This window comes from Mastomys coucha, unplaced genomic scaffold, assembly GCF_008632895.1.
Source record: "Mastomys coucha isolate ucsf_1 unplaced genomic scaffold, UCSF_Mcou_1 pScaffold22, whole genome shotgun sequence".
NCBI lineage: Eukaryota > Metazoa > Chordata > Mammalia > Rodentia > Muridae > Mastomys > Mastomys coucha.
The window spans coordinates 225,208,085-225,227,113 of NW_022196905.1; the positions used below are offsets into that span (position 1 = coordinate 225,208,085).

The 19,029-nt window shown below is 45.4% G+C and overlaps 1 protein-coding gene across 1 annotated transcript in view; it reads right to left on the minus strand.

Annotated features, from left to right (window-relative positions):
• Window positions 1-17,095, minus strand: part of N4bp1 (NEDD4 binding protein 1) — a 47,341-nt gene extending 30,246 nt beyond the window's left edge. Inside the window, exon 1 of the mRNA XM_031340718.1 lies at window positions 16,660-17,095. Within this exon, the coding sequence (XP_031196578.1) occupies window positions 16,660-16,857 (198 nt within the window). The 5' untranslated portion in view covers window positions 16,858-17,095. The remainder of the gene's footprint in view (window positions 1-16,659) is intronic.
• Window positions 17,096-19,029: the final 1,934 nt, after the last annotated feature.

Sequence of the window (19,029 nt, forward strand, 5' to 3'; positions counted from 1 at the left end):
CTTTTCCAGATGGCTCAGATTGGTGGCTTACAACCCTCTGTAACTTTAGTTCCAGAGGATCTGATACCCTTTTCTAAGGGCACTGCATGCATGTGCTGCACAGACATATATGTAGGTAAAATACTCATATATGTTAAAAAAAATCCCTAAATAAGATAGAAACAGGGTGAAATGCCATTTTGTCAAATTGCAGGTAAAAAGTCATTTTAAAAGGTCTATTTCCACTGACATGTCACCAATAAATATCATTGTCTATTGTTAGATGTTTTGTCAAAGAAAATCTAAGTGCTCTCTGCTCCACGAGCAATTTAGATGGTACAAGTTCTCACCCCTCTAGAGAACTGAATACTTTGTGCCTGAATGAATCAAGGTTAAGATCCAGCACCAGTACCCCTGCCCATGGCCACACCAGTTATTTTAAGAGTGGACTTCCTAATTCACAGATACAGAAACAATACAGAATGTGAAATTCTTGTATTGGGCTTATTTTATAAAAAACAGAATTTAGTCCTGGCAAGACAGCTGGGCAGGTCAATGTGCTTAATGCCCAAGCCTGATGGTCGACTTGAGTTTGGTCCCTGGGACCTACATGATGGAGAGAGAACAAAATTCCTGAAAGATGTGAGTCTAGGGTAAGAGGATAGCTAGTGCCAAAGCTACTCAGTGAGTCCCAGTCAGCCCAGGCTGATGGGCTAGAGATCTTGGTACCAACAGTAACAATGAGGGGGATGCCCACCTTCTGAGGGTTAAGTTGCAATTTTGCTCTAATCTTGCGGGTTAGTTCTTTTTACACTAGTTCTTTGCTGAAACTTTTGGTTTTGATAATTACCTCCTGGGGATTTTTTGTTTTGTTCTGAGGCAGGATTTCACTGCCTCAAAATGTAGTCCTGGTTGTCCTGAACAAAGATTCACCTATCTCTGCCTACTGGGTGATGGGATTAAAGGGCGTGTACCACCATGCTCTACAAACTGGGGGATTTTTATAACAGGTGTTTTAGCTTTTATGTGATTCCCACATCTGTGTGTCCTCAGTAGTAACATTTGCACCCTTTCCTGCAATAATGAAGATTTTCCCAATAACTCATTTGCCAAGTCACTTATTATCCACTGAATGTTAGGGTATGCGATGCTAAACTTTGAGTCCTAAGAATGTTGGCATGTTTAAAAGATAACAGGTCTGTCTTATGAGTTGCGGTTTCAATGCCATACAGTTTTGGAATGTCCCTGCACAGGATGGCGCCATGCTGTTTTGTTCAGTTCTGAAAGCCTCTTGTTTTTGTTTGTTTGAGAAAGGGTCTCTCTATTATGTGGCCCTGGCTGTCTTGGAACTTGCTTTGTAGATCAAGCTGGCCTTGAACTCAGAGATCTACCTGCCTGACTCTGCTCGCCAATGCTGGAATTAAAGACATGTGCCAACCAAGCCCAGACTCCCTCAAAAGCATTTCTTAGGTGTTTGGGAGCAGGTGTACACGTGGGCAGACTAGAGCTGTGTCTAGAAAGTCTACAAACTGTTGTCACCACCACAGGACTGACACTCTCTTAATATAGAGAAAAGAAAAAGAAGGGGGACTGGGATTTAGCAAATGTCAAGTACTAGATGCCCACTTCCTGTGCCTTCAGCCAGAACTATAGGCTCCTCTCAGGGCTCTGTGTGTGCCCTAGAATCCCACTTCCAGGCTGAGCTCTGTTGTACTCAGGCTAAATGATAATGAAAAACTAAAGATGCCAGAGATAGGTGGCACTTTCCCTGCAAATCCAGCTTTTGGTAGGCTGAAACAGAACTGACTTGAGTTCAAGGCCAATCTGGGCTAACAAGGTGGTGGGCAGCAAGACAGCTCAGTGGATAAAGCTTCCTCCTGACAGAACTGACAATCTAAGTTCCATTTCCAGGACCCACACAATAGAACAAGAGATTGGATCCCTGCAAACTTCTGTGTACATCCTCACACCCCTACCCTACCCTGATAAAGAATAAATAAATCAATAAGAATAGTAATAAGCCAACCAAACTTGGCGGGGGCAGTAAACTCACTACCAATGGCTTGTAAGTCCTCTAAACTTGGGTCTCTTCCAATTTATCTGTTTCTATTTCCTTTTCCAAGTCTAAATAAAGTAGCTCCCTCAGGCACTCTGTCCAGGTATGACAGCTGTATGCATAGTACTCTCAGGGTGCTTAACCTACCATCCTAGGACTAGCAATCGCCTTATACCCGTCCGTTAGTGTAAGAGAAGCTGCCTGTCCAAGTAAGGAGGTATGTAGTTGTACTCACTTGCATCAAATCAAGTTATGTAGAGGAAATCCTACAGCCACCTGGATAAGGAAAAATTGATTAGCTCTCTTCAGTAGGCTGCCAGCAGCAATTGGCAACTGGTAAGGTAAACGGAAGAAATCTCTTTTCTAGATAAAAGACCCTCCCAATACTCTCTTTAAAGGGCTATTTCCTAATTGATCCATGGTAAAGTCCCCTATGAACATATTCTACACAGGTCTAAATCTTCAAACTGGTCTTTAAAAAGATTTTCCATGAAACACATAAATATACCTGCATGTGAACGAAAGCATGGCTATGAGATGAATACAGTAAAACAGAATATAAAACAAAGAAAACGGGAGGGACAATCCTGGGTAATTCAGAGTTCCTAAGACAATTTCAGGACTGCAGATAGTACCCAGGGAAAGAGCATTTGGCAGCATGAGGCTGAGGTTTCAACACTGTTTTGGTTTCAGTTTCTGTTGCTATAGCAAAAGACCCTTCCCGAAAGCAACCCTTGGGAGGAAGGGCTTATTTTAGCTCACAGTTACAGGCAGTCTGGCATAGCAGAAAAGTCAAGGGGGCAGGACTGTAGGACAGCTGGTGACAAGGTGTCTGAGGAATTCATGCTCACTCCTGCTCAGCTTACTTTCTCTTTTTACAGTCCAGGACCCAACCCAGGAAATGCTACCACATAGTTCTGGGCTGGGTTTTCTTACATCAACAAATGAAATCACCTGGCAGTGGTGCACACCTTTAATCCCAGCACTTGGGAGGCAGAGGCAGGTGGATTTCTGAGTTCCAGACCAGCCTGGTCTATAGAATGAGTTCCAGGACAGCCAGGGCTACACAGAGAAACCCTGTCTGGAAAAATCAAGAAAAAATAAATAAAATCAAGTCAGTTCTCCCACAGGCCAACCTGATGCACACGATGCTTCACTGAGACTCTCTTCCCAAGTGATTCTAGACTGTGTCACACTGACAATTAAAATGATCCATCACAAATCCTTCCTCAGTACAGAAAAAAAATATTCATTTTCTAACAAATACAAAATAGCGAATCCATGCAACAGGTATCAGGATGTCAAAAGAAAGGAAATAAAGGAAACCAGAGTGAAGAGTGCTGGTAAGATAAGACTATGAAGTGAGGCATGGCGTCCTATGGCTAGAATTTCACCACTAAGACGACGACTACAGCAGGAGGAATGCCCCAAAAGTTTAAGGCCAGCCTCAGATACAGAATGAGATCTTGGCTCAAAAACACCAAATCAATTTTTTTAAAAAATGAAAGAGGAGGAGGAAGCAAAAGAGGGTAAGTTTCAAATATACTTTATTCACATAAATCAAAGAATTAGAAATTCATCCCAAGAAGGATCAACAAATAAACTTTATACTTTCATTTCTAATACAAGTTTAAAAACTAGAATAGAAAGAAACATGAAATTGTTGGGTATGGTGAGGCTGGCGTTTAGTCCCAGCACTCAGCAGGCAGAGGCAGGTGGAGCTCAGACCCAGCCTGGTGTACACAGTGAGTGCCAGGCCAGCCAGGGCTACACAGTGAGAGCCTGTCTCAACAAAGAAAAAAAGGAAATAAAACAAACACGAAGTCTTTTATAGGTAGATTTCCTCACTGTGATCAGCAAGCAAATTTAACATATTCCAGAAAAAAAGAATTTGGAGGAACACGTAGAAACAGTCCAGATTATATTAAATGTAATTTTGTTAAAGTATGAAAGAATTTGGTTTATTCATTCACTTGTTCATCCACTGTAGCTATTAAAGCACCTAACATGTGCCAGGACTAGTGAAGCAAAAGATGAAAGTGAGTTCCTATTTTTCTAGAGACCATGCCTTAGCAAAAGTGGGACAAGTGGTAAGAACACAGAAATGGGCCAACTTCAGCACTGCTCTGAGGAAAACAGAAACGGGGTGGAAGGCCTAGGTAATCCCAATGATGCCAGGCCACGCTTCCTCCTGAGGAGATGGGAACAACTGTACATTATGTAGAAGAGTGAGAAATGTTGGAGCACTCAATCCTAAATGAGCTCACTGTCTCCATCAAACCCCTTCCTTAGCGGCTTAGGATCTCTGTGGAAGAGGAGATGGGAAGAATATAAGAGCTAGCAGGGATGGAGGACACCAAGGAAACAAGGCCTCCCAACACAGCAGGACCGATGGCATATGAACTCATTCAGAGACTGGCTGCAAGACCTGTCTCACATCTAGGCCAGAGAGATCCCAGTGCTGAGAGAAGTGGACAAACACAAGTCTCCCCCTAACCTAGAGGCTACCTCCAATTGCTAAGCACTCAGAGGAAAATTTAGTTTTCTTCAATGGAAGGTCAGGCTCCATGACCAGCAGTAGACGACCAACACATAACTCAATAGTATTTTTGAAGTTTTTTTTCTTCTTATAATGCTTTGTCTGGACACTTTTTACTTTAACTCTACAGGTCTTTTGCTCATATATCATAATTTCTGGTTTTGTTTTTATGGGATTTCTATGTGCAAATGCATATGTCTCAGCATCTCTATGTGTTTCTTGTGCTTTTTTTTTTTGTTCCTCTTTTTTCTGTTTGTTTTGTCCTATTCAGATTTATTTGGTTTTGTTTTATCTAATTTTTTTTTCCCTTCAGATGCCTGCTTGTTTTCTAATGAGAGAGAGCAAGGAAGAATGTGGACTTGGTAGGATCTGGAGGAGTTGGGGGAGGGGAAGCAGTAATCAGAATATATTGTATGAAAAAAATTATTTTCAATTAAAAAAAAGAAAAAAAAATCCCTTCTACATCTTAAGCTCATTACACTTAAGTGTCTGTGTATTCTCAGTGTCATGCAGCCAACAGAGAATGTAAAACCGACCTAGATGCTGACACTCGGGAATAATCTCCTCCTACCCGCCTTCCCCTTTCTACTGTGGTACTTGTGGACCAACCCCAAGTCTCAGCACTGAGCCAACATTCCCCTTTTTGAGACAGGTCCCCCCAGGTTGAATTGGCTGGCCTGGAACTTGCAATCCTTTTTCATCAGCCTCTGGAGTGCTGGAATCACAAGTGTGTGCCACCACATCCTCATCCAACTTCTCAGTTCTCAGAAAAACATCCCATAAGCCCAGAGAAATGCTCCTGCCAACCTGAGCCATTCAGGAAGTAGCTCAAACCAGAGAAGGGCAATACAACTACTCAAGAGCAGGCAGACTCACCAGGGAAAGCCTTTCCTATAGTCTACTCACCATTACAGTCTCTTCCTGAAAGCATGCAGCTAAGGAGTTTTGAGGGTAGAGCCTGTAAAGTGTAAGAACCTGAGTGACAATTGAGAGCAACCTGAAAGCAACCACCAGTGTGTACAGAACTCTGCCAGCTACCAGAAGCATCATGGTACAGACAACAGGATGTTCAAGTCCACTAACCATCACCGCGAAACTATGTAGGCAAGAAAGACATCAACGTGAGCATTGTGTTGACTACCTGTCATCCCAGAACTTCAGCCTTCCTGGGCTATATGATACCCCGTCTCAAAAACAAACAAAAAGAAAGAAATGTTCTATATTATCTCTAGGAAAGTAAGTCTTTTACTTTTGTGCACTGGCATGCACCTAACATCAGGTCTACACAGTGAATTTCAGGACAGCCAGAGCTACATAGAGACCCTGTTTCAAAACAACAAAAAGCTCTGTGTGTGTATGTGTGTGTGTGCACGCACACATGTGTAAATGTGTACAGGCTTCTCTATAAGCTCACGATGAGTGTGCAGGTGCCTGTGGAGGCCAGAAAAGGGCATCAGAATCCCTCCAGGGAATCCAGACTGGTGTTGAAGGCAGCTGTGAGCCACCTAATCTAGATCCTGGGAATTGAACTCCATTCCCCTGCAATAACAGCAAATGCTCTAAACCACTAAGCCATCTCTCCAGCCCAGGCCTCTCTACCCCTCCTGTCACTGTTTATAAACATGTCTGGGGTTCCTGATAGGGTCACCCCCATGGCAGCCCTTCTTCCACCTTCAGTCTATGAAAACAGTAGCTTGTGCCCCATTTCACAGTCAACCCCTTGAAAGCTGGGTTCTGTTCCTATCAAAACAGAATCACTTGAATTTTGACAATTACACAAAGCATTCTAACTTGAGTTACAGACTCTGTAACACTCTCAAACACTGTTTTTGCTAAGTACTTCCCTCTTCAGTTGTGCATACATGCTATGTATGGATACAGCCTGACATGGGTGCAGCCATCTTGAGTCATAATTGTCACAAAGGCTCCCAGTAACCCTAGTTGGATTTTCTTTCACTTTCCCAACAAACAATAAATAAGCAAATCACCAGTCAGTCACACGTTGGGCCTTAGAGTCAGACCCTGGCTCTGGGGACATGCTCATTGCTTAGATGGTATTTTCAGATAAACCAGGTACATTCCAGCACAGATGAAGTCACTTTTCTTAAACATAACACCTCTTTCCTATGCAGACTGTGGAAATACAATGGGTCTTGCTACCCCTCCCCAACCTCCCTTCTGTTGGCAAACCCCCAGCAAACTGAACCCTGGGCAATCGAATCTGTCTGCCTCTCTGGCCTCACAGGACCTGAGGACTCCTCCTTGTGGAGGAGATCTGGGCTTGTCCAGGGGACACTACTGAGTGTGTTGTCTTCTCCTCACTATGCTCCAAACCCTTTGCCCTCATTTTCTATTGTTAAGATAGGTATAGTTCTCAAAATTATCTCTAGGTAGTTTCCTCTCAACTCTAATCCTACCCTCTCTAAGCTCCAATCCTAATTTTTTTTAAAGATTTATTTACTTATTATATGTAAGTACACTGTAGCTGTCCTCAGACACGCCAGAGGAGGGCATCAGATCGCATTACGGGTGGTTGTGAGCCATTACGGGTGTTGCTGGGATTTGAACTCAGGACCTCCAGAAGAGCAGTCAGTGCTCTTACTGGCTGAGCCATCTATCTCTTCAGCCCCTCCAATCCTAATTTTTATTGTCCTAGTGAAACTTCAAATTCTGTCTCTAACTTCAACACTGTTAAGACAGTAAGATTACCTACCTCCCAGCCTTCCCGTCCACCACTCTATTCCAAAAGTGCCTCAAATTCTCATCTGACTTGCAGCTGACAGTTCCCTCCAACCCAGCTTTAGTCCCATGTTCTTTTTTAATGAATAGTGGCTTAGATTCAACATAAACACTATAACCAACTACAAATATAAACCTTTTTCTACTCACCAATTTTATTATGCCCTTGCTACAATAACTTGTCTACCTCCTTGTTACAGTATAAGAGGTATTTCTGAGAGCACATTCTAGAAAGCTTTCTGCTGGGTAAGACTAATTTCAAGATCTGCAGGGTCTCTGCTTAAGGTCTCTGGTTTAGATTAACATGTCCACTTATTTTTGCTACTTAAAATTGTAACGTTTCCTTCCTCTACCCTTGTCTGAAAACATCATCTGAGAAAACAGGAGGTACATACACTAATCTCTGCTTTATAAATACAAATGTCTTATTAAACTGTAATGTATATCACAAGTCCAGTAAACTGCAGATTCTAGACAGTGGGAACTACTCTTAGCCACCAAATTCAGTTACTCCCAAGCAGATTTAATTCTCTAGGCATCTGGCAACATCAGGAAACAAACCTAGCTTTTACAGTTTGAGAAGATGTTCTTGGCATCTCCAGCAACTAGAGGGTGGAAGATGGAAGCTGCTAATCATCCTACAGATAAGAGTGCAGTCCTCCCCATACACCCAAGTTATATGACCTAAGTCACGTTGCTGCTGAGAAACCCTGAGCCACTAATGTCTAGCTAATTATCTCTAGGTGGGTGGAAACATGGACCAACATCCTGCAACAATGATGTGGTTAAATATGAAAGAATGGCCGAGCCAGATGAAAGTCTGTTAGTTCAAGGCCAGACTGGTCTACAGAGTGAGTTCCAGGACAGCCAGGGCTACACAGAGAAACCCTGTCTTGAAAAACTAAAATCAAAACAAAACAAAACAAAACAAAAACAAACAAGAGTTAACTCAGTCATTCTTCACAACATAGAATTCTAGGTCAGCCTTGGATACACAGAACCCTGTTTTGAAAATTAATTAGTCAATTAATTAATTGAAATGTAGAGTTTTGACAACCAAGATGATAACGCTTTGAGTTGGTAGAAGAGATAGCCCTAAAGAGTAAAATTTCTTTGCTCTGTGAGATATTAGGTAGCCATGCTGTGGTGATCCGCAATCATACACTTTTCACTGCTGTTTTGTAACTGGGATTTTGCTACTGTTATGGACCATATTGTTGAAGCATCTGTGTTTTCTGATGGTCTTAGGCTACCCTTAGGAAAAGGTCAGCCAAGCCCCAGGTTGACAACCACTGGATTAAAGGCATGGGCCACCACATCTACCGCTTATGCCCTTGCTAGCTAGTTCTGGTTCATGAGTCATCAGCCTGTCTGAAAGTGTGCTTGTGACTTTAAAAGGTGTTTTACCCTTTGGGAGTTTGTAGGACCCACTAAAATGCCCAAGCACATACCTATTAGAGGTGCTAGCCTAAGTGACCCCCCAAAGGCATCTGGTTACCTGTTTAAATACAAGCTTGTCATATTTTAGGTCCTAGAATGAGTCCTCTGCCTCTCCGCTGCCTTCTTGTCTTCTGCTGCTCTGCTGCTGTCTCATCACTGCTGGCCCTTCCCTTCAGATGGCTCGCTGGTCTCAAAGGGCCCTCCTGCTGCAGCTTCCTCAGTGCTCCACCTGCCCCCTTGCCAGGACCATTTTGCCAGTCTCGAATGTGCCTCTATATGCATGGATGTGTTCTAAGCACCTCTGCCAGCAACCTGACCTTTGTGGTATGATCACGTGGTTATCCACCTAGCAGATAATTAGGACCTACTTTCAGATGAGATTAAGAAACTCTGGTTTATGGCTGGGATGCAGCTCAGTGTCACAGTGCTTGCTGGTATGAACTAGGTAGACCCCGTATTCCATCCCCAACATCACAAAAAGAAAAAAAGAGACAAGTATGGGGGTGCAGAGTGGTAGGCACCACCAGCATTGGCAGCGATGGCAACAGCAGCAGCAGCACCAGCACCACCTGTCTACACTTCTTAACTCCGAGCCCTGCTAGCTGGAGCATGAGTCACTCTGATCACAAGGGACCAGCTCCTCACCACTGAGACTTGCCTATCTTTTAGACTCTTCTTTCCCCCTTTGTGTTACTCAGGATTAAACACAAAGTTTCTTGGACATGCTAGGCAAGCCCTCTGCCAGCTTCTTTACAATTCCTTCCTTCCTTCCTTAGTCGAGGACAGAGTCTCAGTAAGATGGTCTCCAAGTCACTACACAACCCAAGCAGATCTCAAATTTGCAATGCCTCTGCCTCAGCCTCTGAGTAGCTAGCTGGTATTATGGTGTACATCACCAATGTTTGGCCATCTTTAGATTTCTTAGTGGAAAAAATACTAAGTTCCTATTTGTACAGACATCTATTATTACAGGAATTTTATTAACAATAGAAATATATTAACATGCATCAATCTAACTATAGCAATGGTAAACCCCTTTCATCCTGGCGCTAAGGAGGCAGAGGCAGGCAGAACTCTGTGAGGTTCCAGGCCAGCCAGGGTTACATGGTCTTAAAAAAAAAAAAAAAAAAAAAAAAAAAAAAAAAAAAAAAAAAAAAAAAAACCAAACCAAAACAAAACAAACCAAACCAAACCAAACCAAACCAAACCTTGGGTTAGGAGCCTTTAATCCTCTATGAGGTGTGGGGGTGGGGTAAGGGGGTGGGGTGTGAACAGAACAGGCAGATCTTGGCCAGCCTAGTCTACATAGTGACACTGTCTCAAAAATAACAACAGGGCTAGGGAGATGGCTTAGTGGGTAAAGGTGTTTGCAGCACAAGTATGATGATTGAATTCAATCCCTAGAATTCAGGCAAAGAAGAGAATTAACTTCACAATTTATACCCTGACTCTCCCCACCTCCTGCCCCCCCCCCACTGCATCCACACATTATAATTTTTTTTCTAGAACAAAGTAGCTCCTTAATTACTACAGAGATTTATTCTCCTATAACTTCATCTGAAATTTATGGATGCTAACTTTAACAATTATATTAATTTAGTAAATTGTTAGCAAAAAAAAAAAAAAAACCCAAGATATTGAACTTTGATTTAATTAAAACCCTACATAAGACAGGCAGAGAGATGGCTCAGCAGTTAAGAGCACTTGCTGCTTTTACAAAAGACCTGGGTCTGGCTCCTGTCACTCACAAGATACCTTACAACTACCAGTTTCAGGGGATCTAATGCCCCCTTCTGACTTCCACTGGTGTTTAGAATGTGTGTGGTGCACAGGCACACACAATGGCAAAGCACTCAAACACATAAAATCTTTGAGAGATAAAGACATCTTTTTAAAAATCCTACATTCAGCAAGTAAAGTCACCCGCCGCCAAGCCTGATGACCTGAGTTCAATCCCTGGGACCTACACGGTGGAAGGAGAGAACCAATTTTGACAAGCTGACCCCTGACCCCCATGCAGGATATGGTATAAACAGCTCCGACAAAATAAGTAAGTAAATACAATCTTAAAACGAATCCTACAACATTGGCTGGGAGAGGAACAGGGAAGGGGAAGCTATGGCATTAGCAGAGAGCATCCTCTATTTCAACATTCTGGACTAACCCCCAAGTATTAGCCATAAAGGGCACTGAGCCAACAGTTGTTTCCTAAGATGATTTTCACAACTGTAACAAAAGCATCATTCTAGGAAATGCAAAAAAGCCACCACATTCCTTTCTGGTAAAACCAACACAAAAGCTCCATGATATGACCCAGTGGTACATTTCTAAGTTATTCTCTCTATGAACGAGTTCACTGTCTACTCATGAACCAGGCATCACTCTTCTAAGCAGCTCAGACCCAGAAGAACTCTCAGGGAGCGATGCTGGCATGAGTCTAGCCCAGAGCCTCACCTCCATGCTTCCCCTTCTGCAACCAGAGAGCCTTTCTGTCTCCTTGTCCTCACTCAGACAAACTCCAGGACCCCACTCTGCCTTGCTCAACTGCACTTAGATCTGAACCTGGGAAACATCATCTACCAGTTCCAAGGTCCATCGAGTGACATTGTAAGTCCAGGCTCCTGACTCCCTCAGGTCCCTACCCTGTCCACAGAAGTCTCTTCTGGTTGCTTTTTTTTTACCACCAGTTGGTTCACTGAGACAGATCTGTGGGCCACCAGGTCCTCTGCTGCTCTCTTCTCCAAGAGAAGGAAGAGCATTAATTTACTAGTCCTGCCTCCTACTTTCTAATGTACACTTTAAAAGAGCAGCCCAAAAGCTCCACCTGGATCACATGTTTTCTTCAACATGTATGATTGGATTTCATCACAATACTTTTTTGCAAATTGAAGTTGTCGGGTTCCCTGCCTCCAACCTGGGGGCAGGGTGCAGGCTGAAGACTTGACATCCACTGGTTGATTCAAGCTTGAGTCAACACTATAGATTCAGGGGAAATCATGTCCACCAGTATCTGATATAGCATCCTTTTAACTACAGGTAAAGCTTTTGTATTAATTAAGTAGGACACTGGCTCTCATCAAATCAAAAGCTAAGACCTGTTGTAGCCTAGCCACATCAAGTTCCCAGCAAGATATCTGCAAACTTCCTTGCCCCTCTCTGTCTGTCTGTCTGTCTGTCTTTCTTCCTTTCTGATGCAGTCTTGCTAGACAGCTCTGGCTGGGACAGACCTTGCCTGGTGGCTGTTATGAATTTACAGTGATCCTCCCTGCCTCTGCCTTAAGAGTCCTGGGATTGTAGGTGTTTGCTACCAGATCCAGATGATTTATAAGACTGTCTTTTATTCTGACTATGAAAGTTTATGTAACTGCTTCCATGTTAAGACATGTTATTCAGTGGTGTACACCTTTGATTCCAGCACTTGGGAGGCAGAGTCAGGCAAATCACTGAGTTCAAGGCCAGTCTGGTTGAGGATGGCCAGGGCTACACAGAGAAATCCTGTCTTCAAAAGCAAACAAACAAACAAACATATAAGTTCTTCAGGGCAGTCAGAATATGTGCTTCGAGGCCATAGCCACTCATATCTGTCAGAGTAAATCTCTTGTTTCCTTTGACTGCAGTGTTTTTACACTACATAGAACATACATGGAATTAAAAATATAAATTTGCTCCCCCTCACCCCCACCAATGGGCTAAGCTCTCTCTCCAGGTATCCTATCTTCTCACACTGTCTTAGTTTGGGCTGATATCGCTGTGATGAAACATCATGACCAAAAGCAGCATGGGGGGAAAGGGTTTACTTGGCTTTCGCATACTGAATTACAGTCCACCGAGAGAAGCTAACATAGGAATTCAAACCAGGTAGGAACCTGGAGGCAGGAGGTGATGCAGAGGCCATGGAGGGGTGCTGCTTACTGGCTTGCTCTCTATGGCTTGCTCAGCCTGCTCTCTTACAGAACCCAGGACCACCAGCCCAGGGATGACACCACTCACAGCAGGATGGGCTCTCCCCATCAATCACTAATTAAGAATATGACCAACAAGCTTACCTACAGCTCAATCTTGCATTCTCTCAATGGAGGTTCCCTCTTCTCAGTGACTTTGGCTAGTGTCAAGTAGACATAAATGTAGCCAAGGACACAGCTTACCTCTGAAGCTTGAGTAAAATCAAATTAGTATGAACATCAGTCACAATATCTGTACTTGTATAAGTCACATGTTCTAAATGTCCTACACTCCTCCCCACAGGCCCCAGACACCTTCTCTACCTCATGAAAATTCCTCCATGCTCTCTTTCACTCAAGGAACTGTGGGAAACTGCCCATTCTAACCCTGTGGTTTTGCCCAGGCTCTCCCCTCCTTTGGAAATGCCCCAGTCCTTCACCCCTTGGAACCTCGCTGATCACAGGCCTTTCCTTTTTCTCATTACTGGAATGCTTTGGACACACAGCAACTGCTGCATGAATCACACTGTCCTGTTTCCTCGGAAGTCTCTCTACTAGGTTATAGGAACCTTGAGGTTAAAAGAACAACCGCACACTGACTCCTCTTGGGTAAGCTTTTCCTTAATTGCTGACCACTAACTAGTTAGCCGTGGCACATGCCCATACCTCCCGGCACTGAGGAGCAGAGGCAGCAAGCTCTCTAGTCGGAAGCCAGCCACAGATACATAGCAAGTCTTTCCCTTTAAAAGATAAGCAAATACAATTTTTAAAAGTTGACTATCTGGCAGCACCCCCCACCACCACCAATAGGACAAAGACTATGAACCACACCACCAGGGTTTAAACTACCTTAAATCTCCACTTCCACTCAGGTCCAAGCCCATCCCACCTATGTCAAGCTCAGCCTTAAGCCAGTGTTCCTTTCACTACTGGCTCTCTGTTTGCCTTCAAATTACCCATCCAGGAGTTCCAGACAATTTTCCCCCTAGCCAAATCCTTCCCAAATATCCAAGGTCTTGAGTCAAGCCAGTGTGTTTCCCAGCCACTGTATCTCACAAGGAACCTTGACATGTTCTGGTCATGATATTCCACCTCATACATGGTTTTCTGGCCTCTAAGTCTTTGTTAATAATGAGGTACCTAGAAATCTTCTGGGCTTTTCAATGTCCATCTATGGCGCTGCCTCCTCTAGCACACAGCACTGGGCGGTCGATGCCTTTCTCCAGCCTCTGCAGGCATTATCGCTCTCAAACAGGAGCTCCCACTGCCTCCCTCTGATTACAGGAGGCCATTCGCACCGCTGTAACAGAAAACTCAATTCTGAGAGCCAGAGCAGTTACCCCACCACCAGCACCACACACTCCTGTTTTCTTTTTTGGCACCAGGACTGGTGCTTCAAAGCACTCTACCATTGAGCTGGACCCTTGGTCCCTTATTTTATGAGAGGTCAAAGAGGTAAGCTTAAGACTTCTCTTCGGCTGGGGGTGTAGCTCTCTGGAAGTGTTTATCTAGCATGTACAAGGCTCTGGGCTTGATCCCCAGCACTAAAACCTTGGCTTGTGAGGCTGGCCTCACACCACCACCTTCATGCCTCAGCCTCCAGGGTTCTGGGACTATGTAAGTTCCACCATGACCAACTGGATAAACTTTTCTCTGCTGTATTTCCCCCCTCAATGCCATTTCTCCTTATACCAAATTAATAGCTTTCTTTTCCTCAAAAAAAAAAAAAAAAAAAAAAAGTTAAGAAGTAAATCAAACTGCCCTTGAGTGTTGCAGTCAACTCCTACCATGAATCTCAAGGGAAAGGAAAAGAGATTCCCTATATGTGGGAAGGTTACATTATGAGTAATGCATGTTAAGATTAAGATAACCTGGCAGGTGACGTTTCTATTACCAATATACCATATGCCACTACCTTCCCATCAGCTATGCTAAGCTTTGTGGCACTGACAAGACAGACCAGAGAGAACAGGGTAGAAGGACTGGTGGAGGCAAGGCTTTTCTGTAAACCGAGGGAAGCATCTTCTACCTCTGGGGTGGCCTCAAAAAAGAAAAGAAAAAGCGGCAGCAGGAAGGGTCCAACACACAGCCAGGGCAGGAGAGAGTAGCCTGTTGGGGAAGCCTAAGAGAGCGGCTGCCATGGCCATTATAGACAAGATGCCTGTGACCTAGGAGCAGAAGGACCAGTGATCGAAGGCCAGCCAGTCACCACAGCAAGCTTGTCTCATCCAGTTCTGAGAGGTCAGACTGACAGAAAGTCCCTACCAGGTTCCAGGGTGCAAGAAGGAGTTCCTGAAGGAGGATGACTTTGAATAGAGAGTGAACCAGGAGCCCAGGAGCAGGGGATTAAAAAGCAACCAACCCAGAAGGGACCTCAGCAGAAACAAAGGTCTTAACCAGAGTGAAGCCAAGGAAAAGGAGAGGGATGAGTGACTGGTGGAACACAGGCATGGCTTTAGCCTTGGGTAGTAAGAATGGGTGCAAGAAGCTAAGCACAGGGGAACCAACTTGATCCAATACCAATGGGTTCAACCCACAAGGCGAAGAATCACACAAATAAGCACCCTATAGCCTACACATGGTAAACACAAGCTTTTTTCTTTTTTTAAATTAAATCTAACTACACCTGGAGCTACAACCACTCGAGAGTAATGTGAAATTAATGATGTAGGATATAAAAAAGTCTCCCCAGAGCTGAATTGTTTAACGAGTGTCACTGGGGCTGAAGAGATGGCTCAAGGGTTAAAGCACTGACTGCTCTTCCAGAGGTCCTGAGTTCAATTCCCACCAACCATATGGTGGCTCACAACCACCTACAATGGGATTCTTCTCTTGTGTTTGTGTCTGAAGACAGCTACAGTGTACTTACATATATACATAAGTAAATCTTTTAAAAACAAAACAAAACATCGCCCAGGTGGTTTCTAGAAACATATACCTAACCCACGAATTCTGGTGCCTTGTAGGTGTATAGGCTTGAATAAAGGTGGGTAGAAACTGTTCAGGAAGCTTAAAACGGGGTGAGAGGTGGGGGTGGGCTTTGAGACATTGGTGACTTCAAACAGAAAGGAGCAGAGAGGGGCTTTCTCTTAAGTTCCCAGATCTGACACTCCAAATACCACAGAAGAGAAAACACCACCTTATCCCTCAACTTCCTACTCCTCCCCAGGAGATTAAGATGCTATGCAGTACACCTTCAACCTTCTCCCACCCACGGCTTGTAGGACTCTCTTCCATAGAAACAATTAAATTGCCCCTTCTCCAGGCAACCTGTCGACTAACCTGGCTATTTCACTGACTCAGTGAGATTTTGGAGGCATAAGCGCCTTCGCGGTCAAAATTTTGCTGTTTTCTGACGAGGGGGAGGGGCCGATGGCGGTGTTGAATCTGAAATACTGATTATACACAAGGTGAGTCACCGCTTAGTTTCGGTTTCTCTAGTTGTTCATTTAATAGAAGGAACAAGCCTATCAAAGCGTATTCGCCGGATTTTTAAAGCCTGCGCATTCCTTTTGTGGTACTCGGCGGAATGTCAGATGTGTAACAACCATCATATAATCGTAGAACACCAACACCACAGGAATAACATTTTTAACGCAGCTACTAAATATCCTACCTCTGAAGCGCCTGGTCATTACTTATCATTATGCTTTCCCCTCCTGATATCCTAGAGGTTTAGGCCTAAGATTCCCAAAGGGTTTAGAAGCCCTGTAGAGGCGGCCTGGGGGGTGAAAACCAACCAGGAGCATTGAGCCTTGCGCACATCCGAAGGACTGGCGGACCGAATGCGAGCCCGCGCAGCGCGCGTGCTCCGGGGCCTGATGGCTCTGCGTTCTGCGCACTTCGCGAGGGACCAGTAAGAGAGATAGATGCTCTCGCAGCGCCCTTTACAAATAGAGACCCTGAGGCTCCCGGGACCGAGCCGCTAAACCCCGCGCGGCCCGTGCGAGCCAGGCCGGACTCACCTTGGCGCTGTGCACCGCCTCCTGCGCGCCGCGGAGCTGCAGCCAGATGCGCGCGGGCAGCGGCTCCTCCGCCCCGAGGGCGCCGAGCACCGCCAAGCCCACGCCGAACAGAGCCTCGATGCGTCCGCGGCTCCGCTCCAGCAGCGCCGCCTTCTCCGCGGGCGCCGTGAACTCGTCCAGCACTACCCGGGCCGCCATGGCGGGCGCGGCCTCCCGGGGCGCCGGGGGCCAGCGGCGGCGACGCCCCCTCAGCGTGCCGTCGCTGCACCGAGCCGCCCAGGAGGCGTGGGCCGTGCCGGCCTCCTCGCCCGCCCGCACGCCCTGCTACACCATCACGACACGGCCGCCGCAGCTTCGCAACTGCGGATAGAGACTCCGCGCCGCCGCCCCGCCGCGCCGCCGCCCCGCCGCCCCGCCGCCCCGCCGCCCCGCCGCGCCGCCGCGCCGCCGCCGCCGCCGCCGCCGCCGCCGCCACAGCCGCCACGCATGCGCTTAGCCCGCCGCCGTCATTGAAGCTCGCCGCCCGGTCGCGAAGGGTGCCTTGGTAGGCTGAGGGCGACGGAAGTCGACGCCACACGCTGTCACCATGTTGATTGTGGGCAAGCGTTGGCAGGCGAAGCCTGGGTGGCCATATTTGATGAGGGCTTGATGCCTCTGGGCATCTAGTAGATGGAAATTTCTGGGTTTACACTGATAGGCAAATGGTGATTCTTTTCCTTCTTTTTACTTCCTTCCCTTCCCCCTTTTACTTACGTCAGAAAAAAAAATTGTAACAGGAAAAGGAAATGGGACTACCAGCTGAGACTAGAAAGGCTAAATTGCTTGTCTAGTATCAATTACTGTAATCCCAGTGGGGTGGGAGAATGAGGTAGGCAGATAGTCATCCGCTGAAGGCAAGCCTGAGGTACATAGTTTCAGACCAGCTTGAGCTACCAAGTGAAACCTTGTTTCAAAAACCAAACAAGAGCTGTCTCCGTGGTTAAGAGTGCTTATTGGGTACTCATAAGAACTGGGAATTTGGTTTGGGTATCATCACTCATATATCAAGCCAGGAAAGAGAACAGATCTTCAACCCCAGCTCCAATGGAGACCTGGCTTGCAGCTTAGCAGACAAAAGGCAAAAGGGGAGCCACAGATTCAGGGAGAAGGTCTGCCTTAAAGGAGTAGGTGACATGGTAGAGGAGATCGCCTGAAGGCTCCTCTGGCCTCTGCTTAGACAGAGAGATGCTTACCATCACACACTTATGCACATTCATTCACACACAAGTATATGCATAACTCTAAATTAAATCCATTCAAAAAAAGTTGGGAATGGTATCATAAGCCTAAAATTGTGGCAGCATTTAGAAAGTTGAGACTAGAGTATTAAGTCTTTAAGACCAGCTTTGGCAAGAGCCAGACCTAGCTGTACCTTCCAAATGCTGGGATTAAAGGCATGTACCACCTGGCTCAACTTCCATTCTTGACTAACGAAAACATTCTAGGGTGGTGGTGGGGGGAAGCGGGATGTACACTAGCTATTGCTGCTGAATTAGGAAACTTTTAAAGTTTCAGGTTTCATGGCAACCCTGCCTAGGTTTATTACAGCCACACTGAACTGTGGGCCTGGGAACCTGTACCACTTGTGTGCCTCCTCTTAGAAGGAGAAAGGAAAGGATCTGAGCACATTAGAGTTAGAAATGGCAATGGAGAGAGGTAGTGGGAGGGATTACCCCAGATAAAATCTATCAGGAGTCCAGGCTGCTGGGGTTTTCCATGTTTTAGAAACTCAGGCAGGTGTTCTCCTGGTGCCTTACCAAAAGATGACTCAGTACAGGGAAGAGAAACACTGGGCTTGCAGACTAGCAGCTTCCTCTTCCCTCTGGGCTTTTCCCCTGGTGTCCACACAGTCTTGCTCCATCAAGTCAATTGTGGGATTGGCTGAGACAGACCAGGTGGTAAGTGTGACCTTGCTGGTATATGGCACCCCAAGCCCAGTGTTATCGACACAGCTTGTTATTTCCTTTGTTGTACTCAATAAAATTGCTATTGTTCATCAGTTGGGCGGGGCTTCCCCCAACACCTTCCTGTGTGTTTCCAGTAACTTCTCTGCCAGAGTTTCTTTCATTGCTTAGTTTTAAGGTGTGGGGACAGAGACTAGTCTTCAAAAGCACAAAACTGCACCCTCCTTTCTGGACAGCAGCAGTTGTAGAGTAGCTGGGCTTGATTGTACACACCTGTAATTCCAGCATTTGAGAGGCTTGAGGGTCAAAGTTCAAGGCAAGGTTACACAATCCTGAAGGGTATTCAAAGAGCCACTGAGCTGGAACATCACTGAATAGCTACAACATTTTGGTATTTTTCTCCTAATTAGAATTCTTTGTGGTTTGT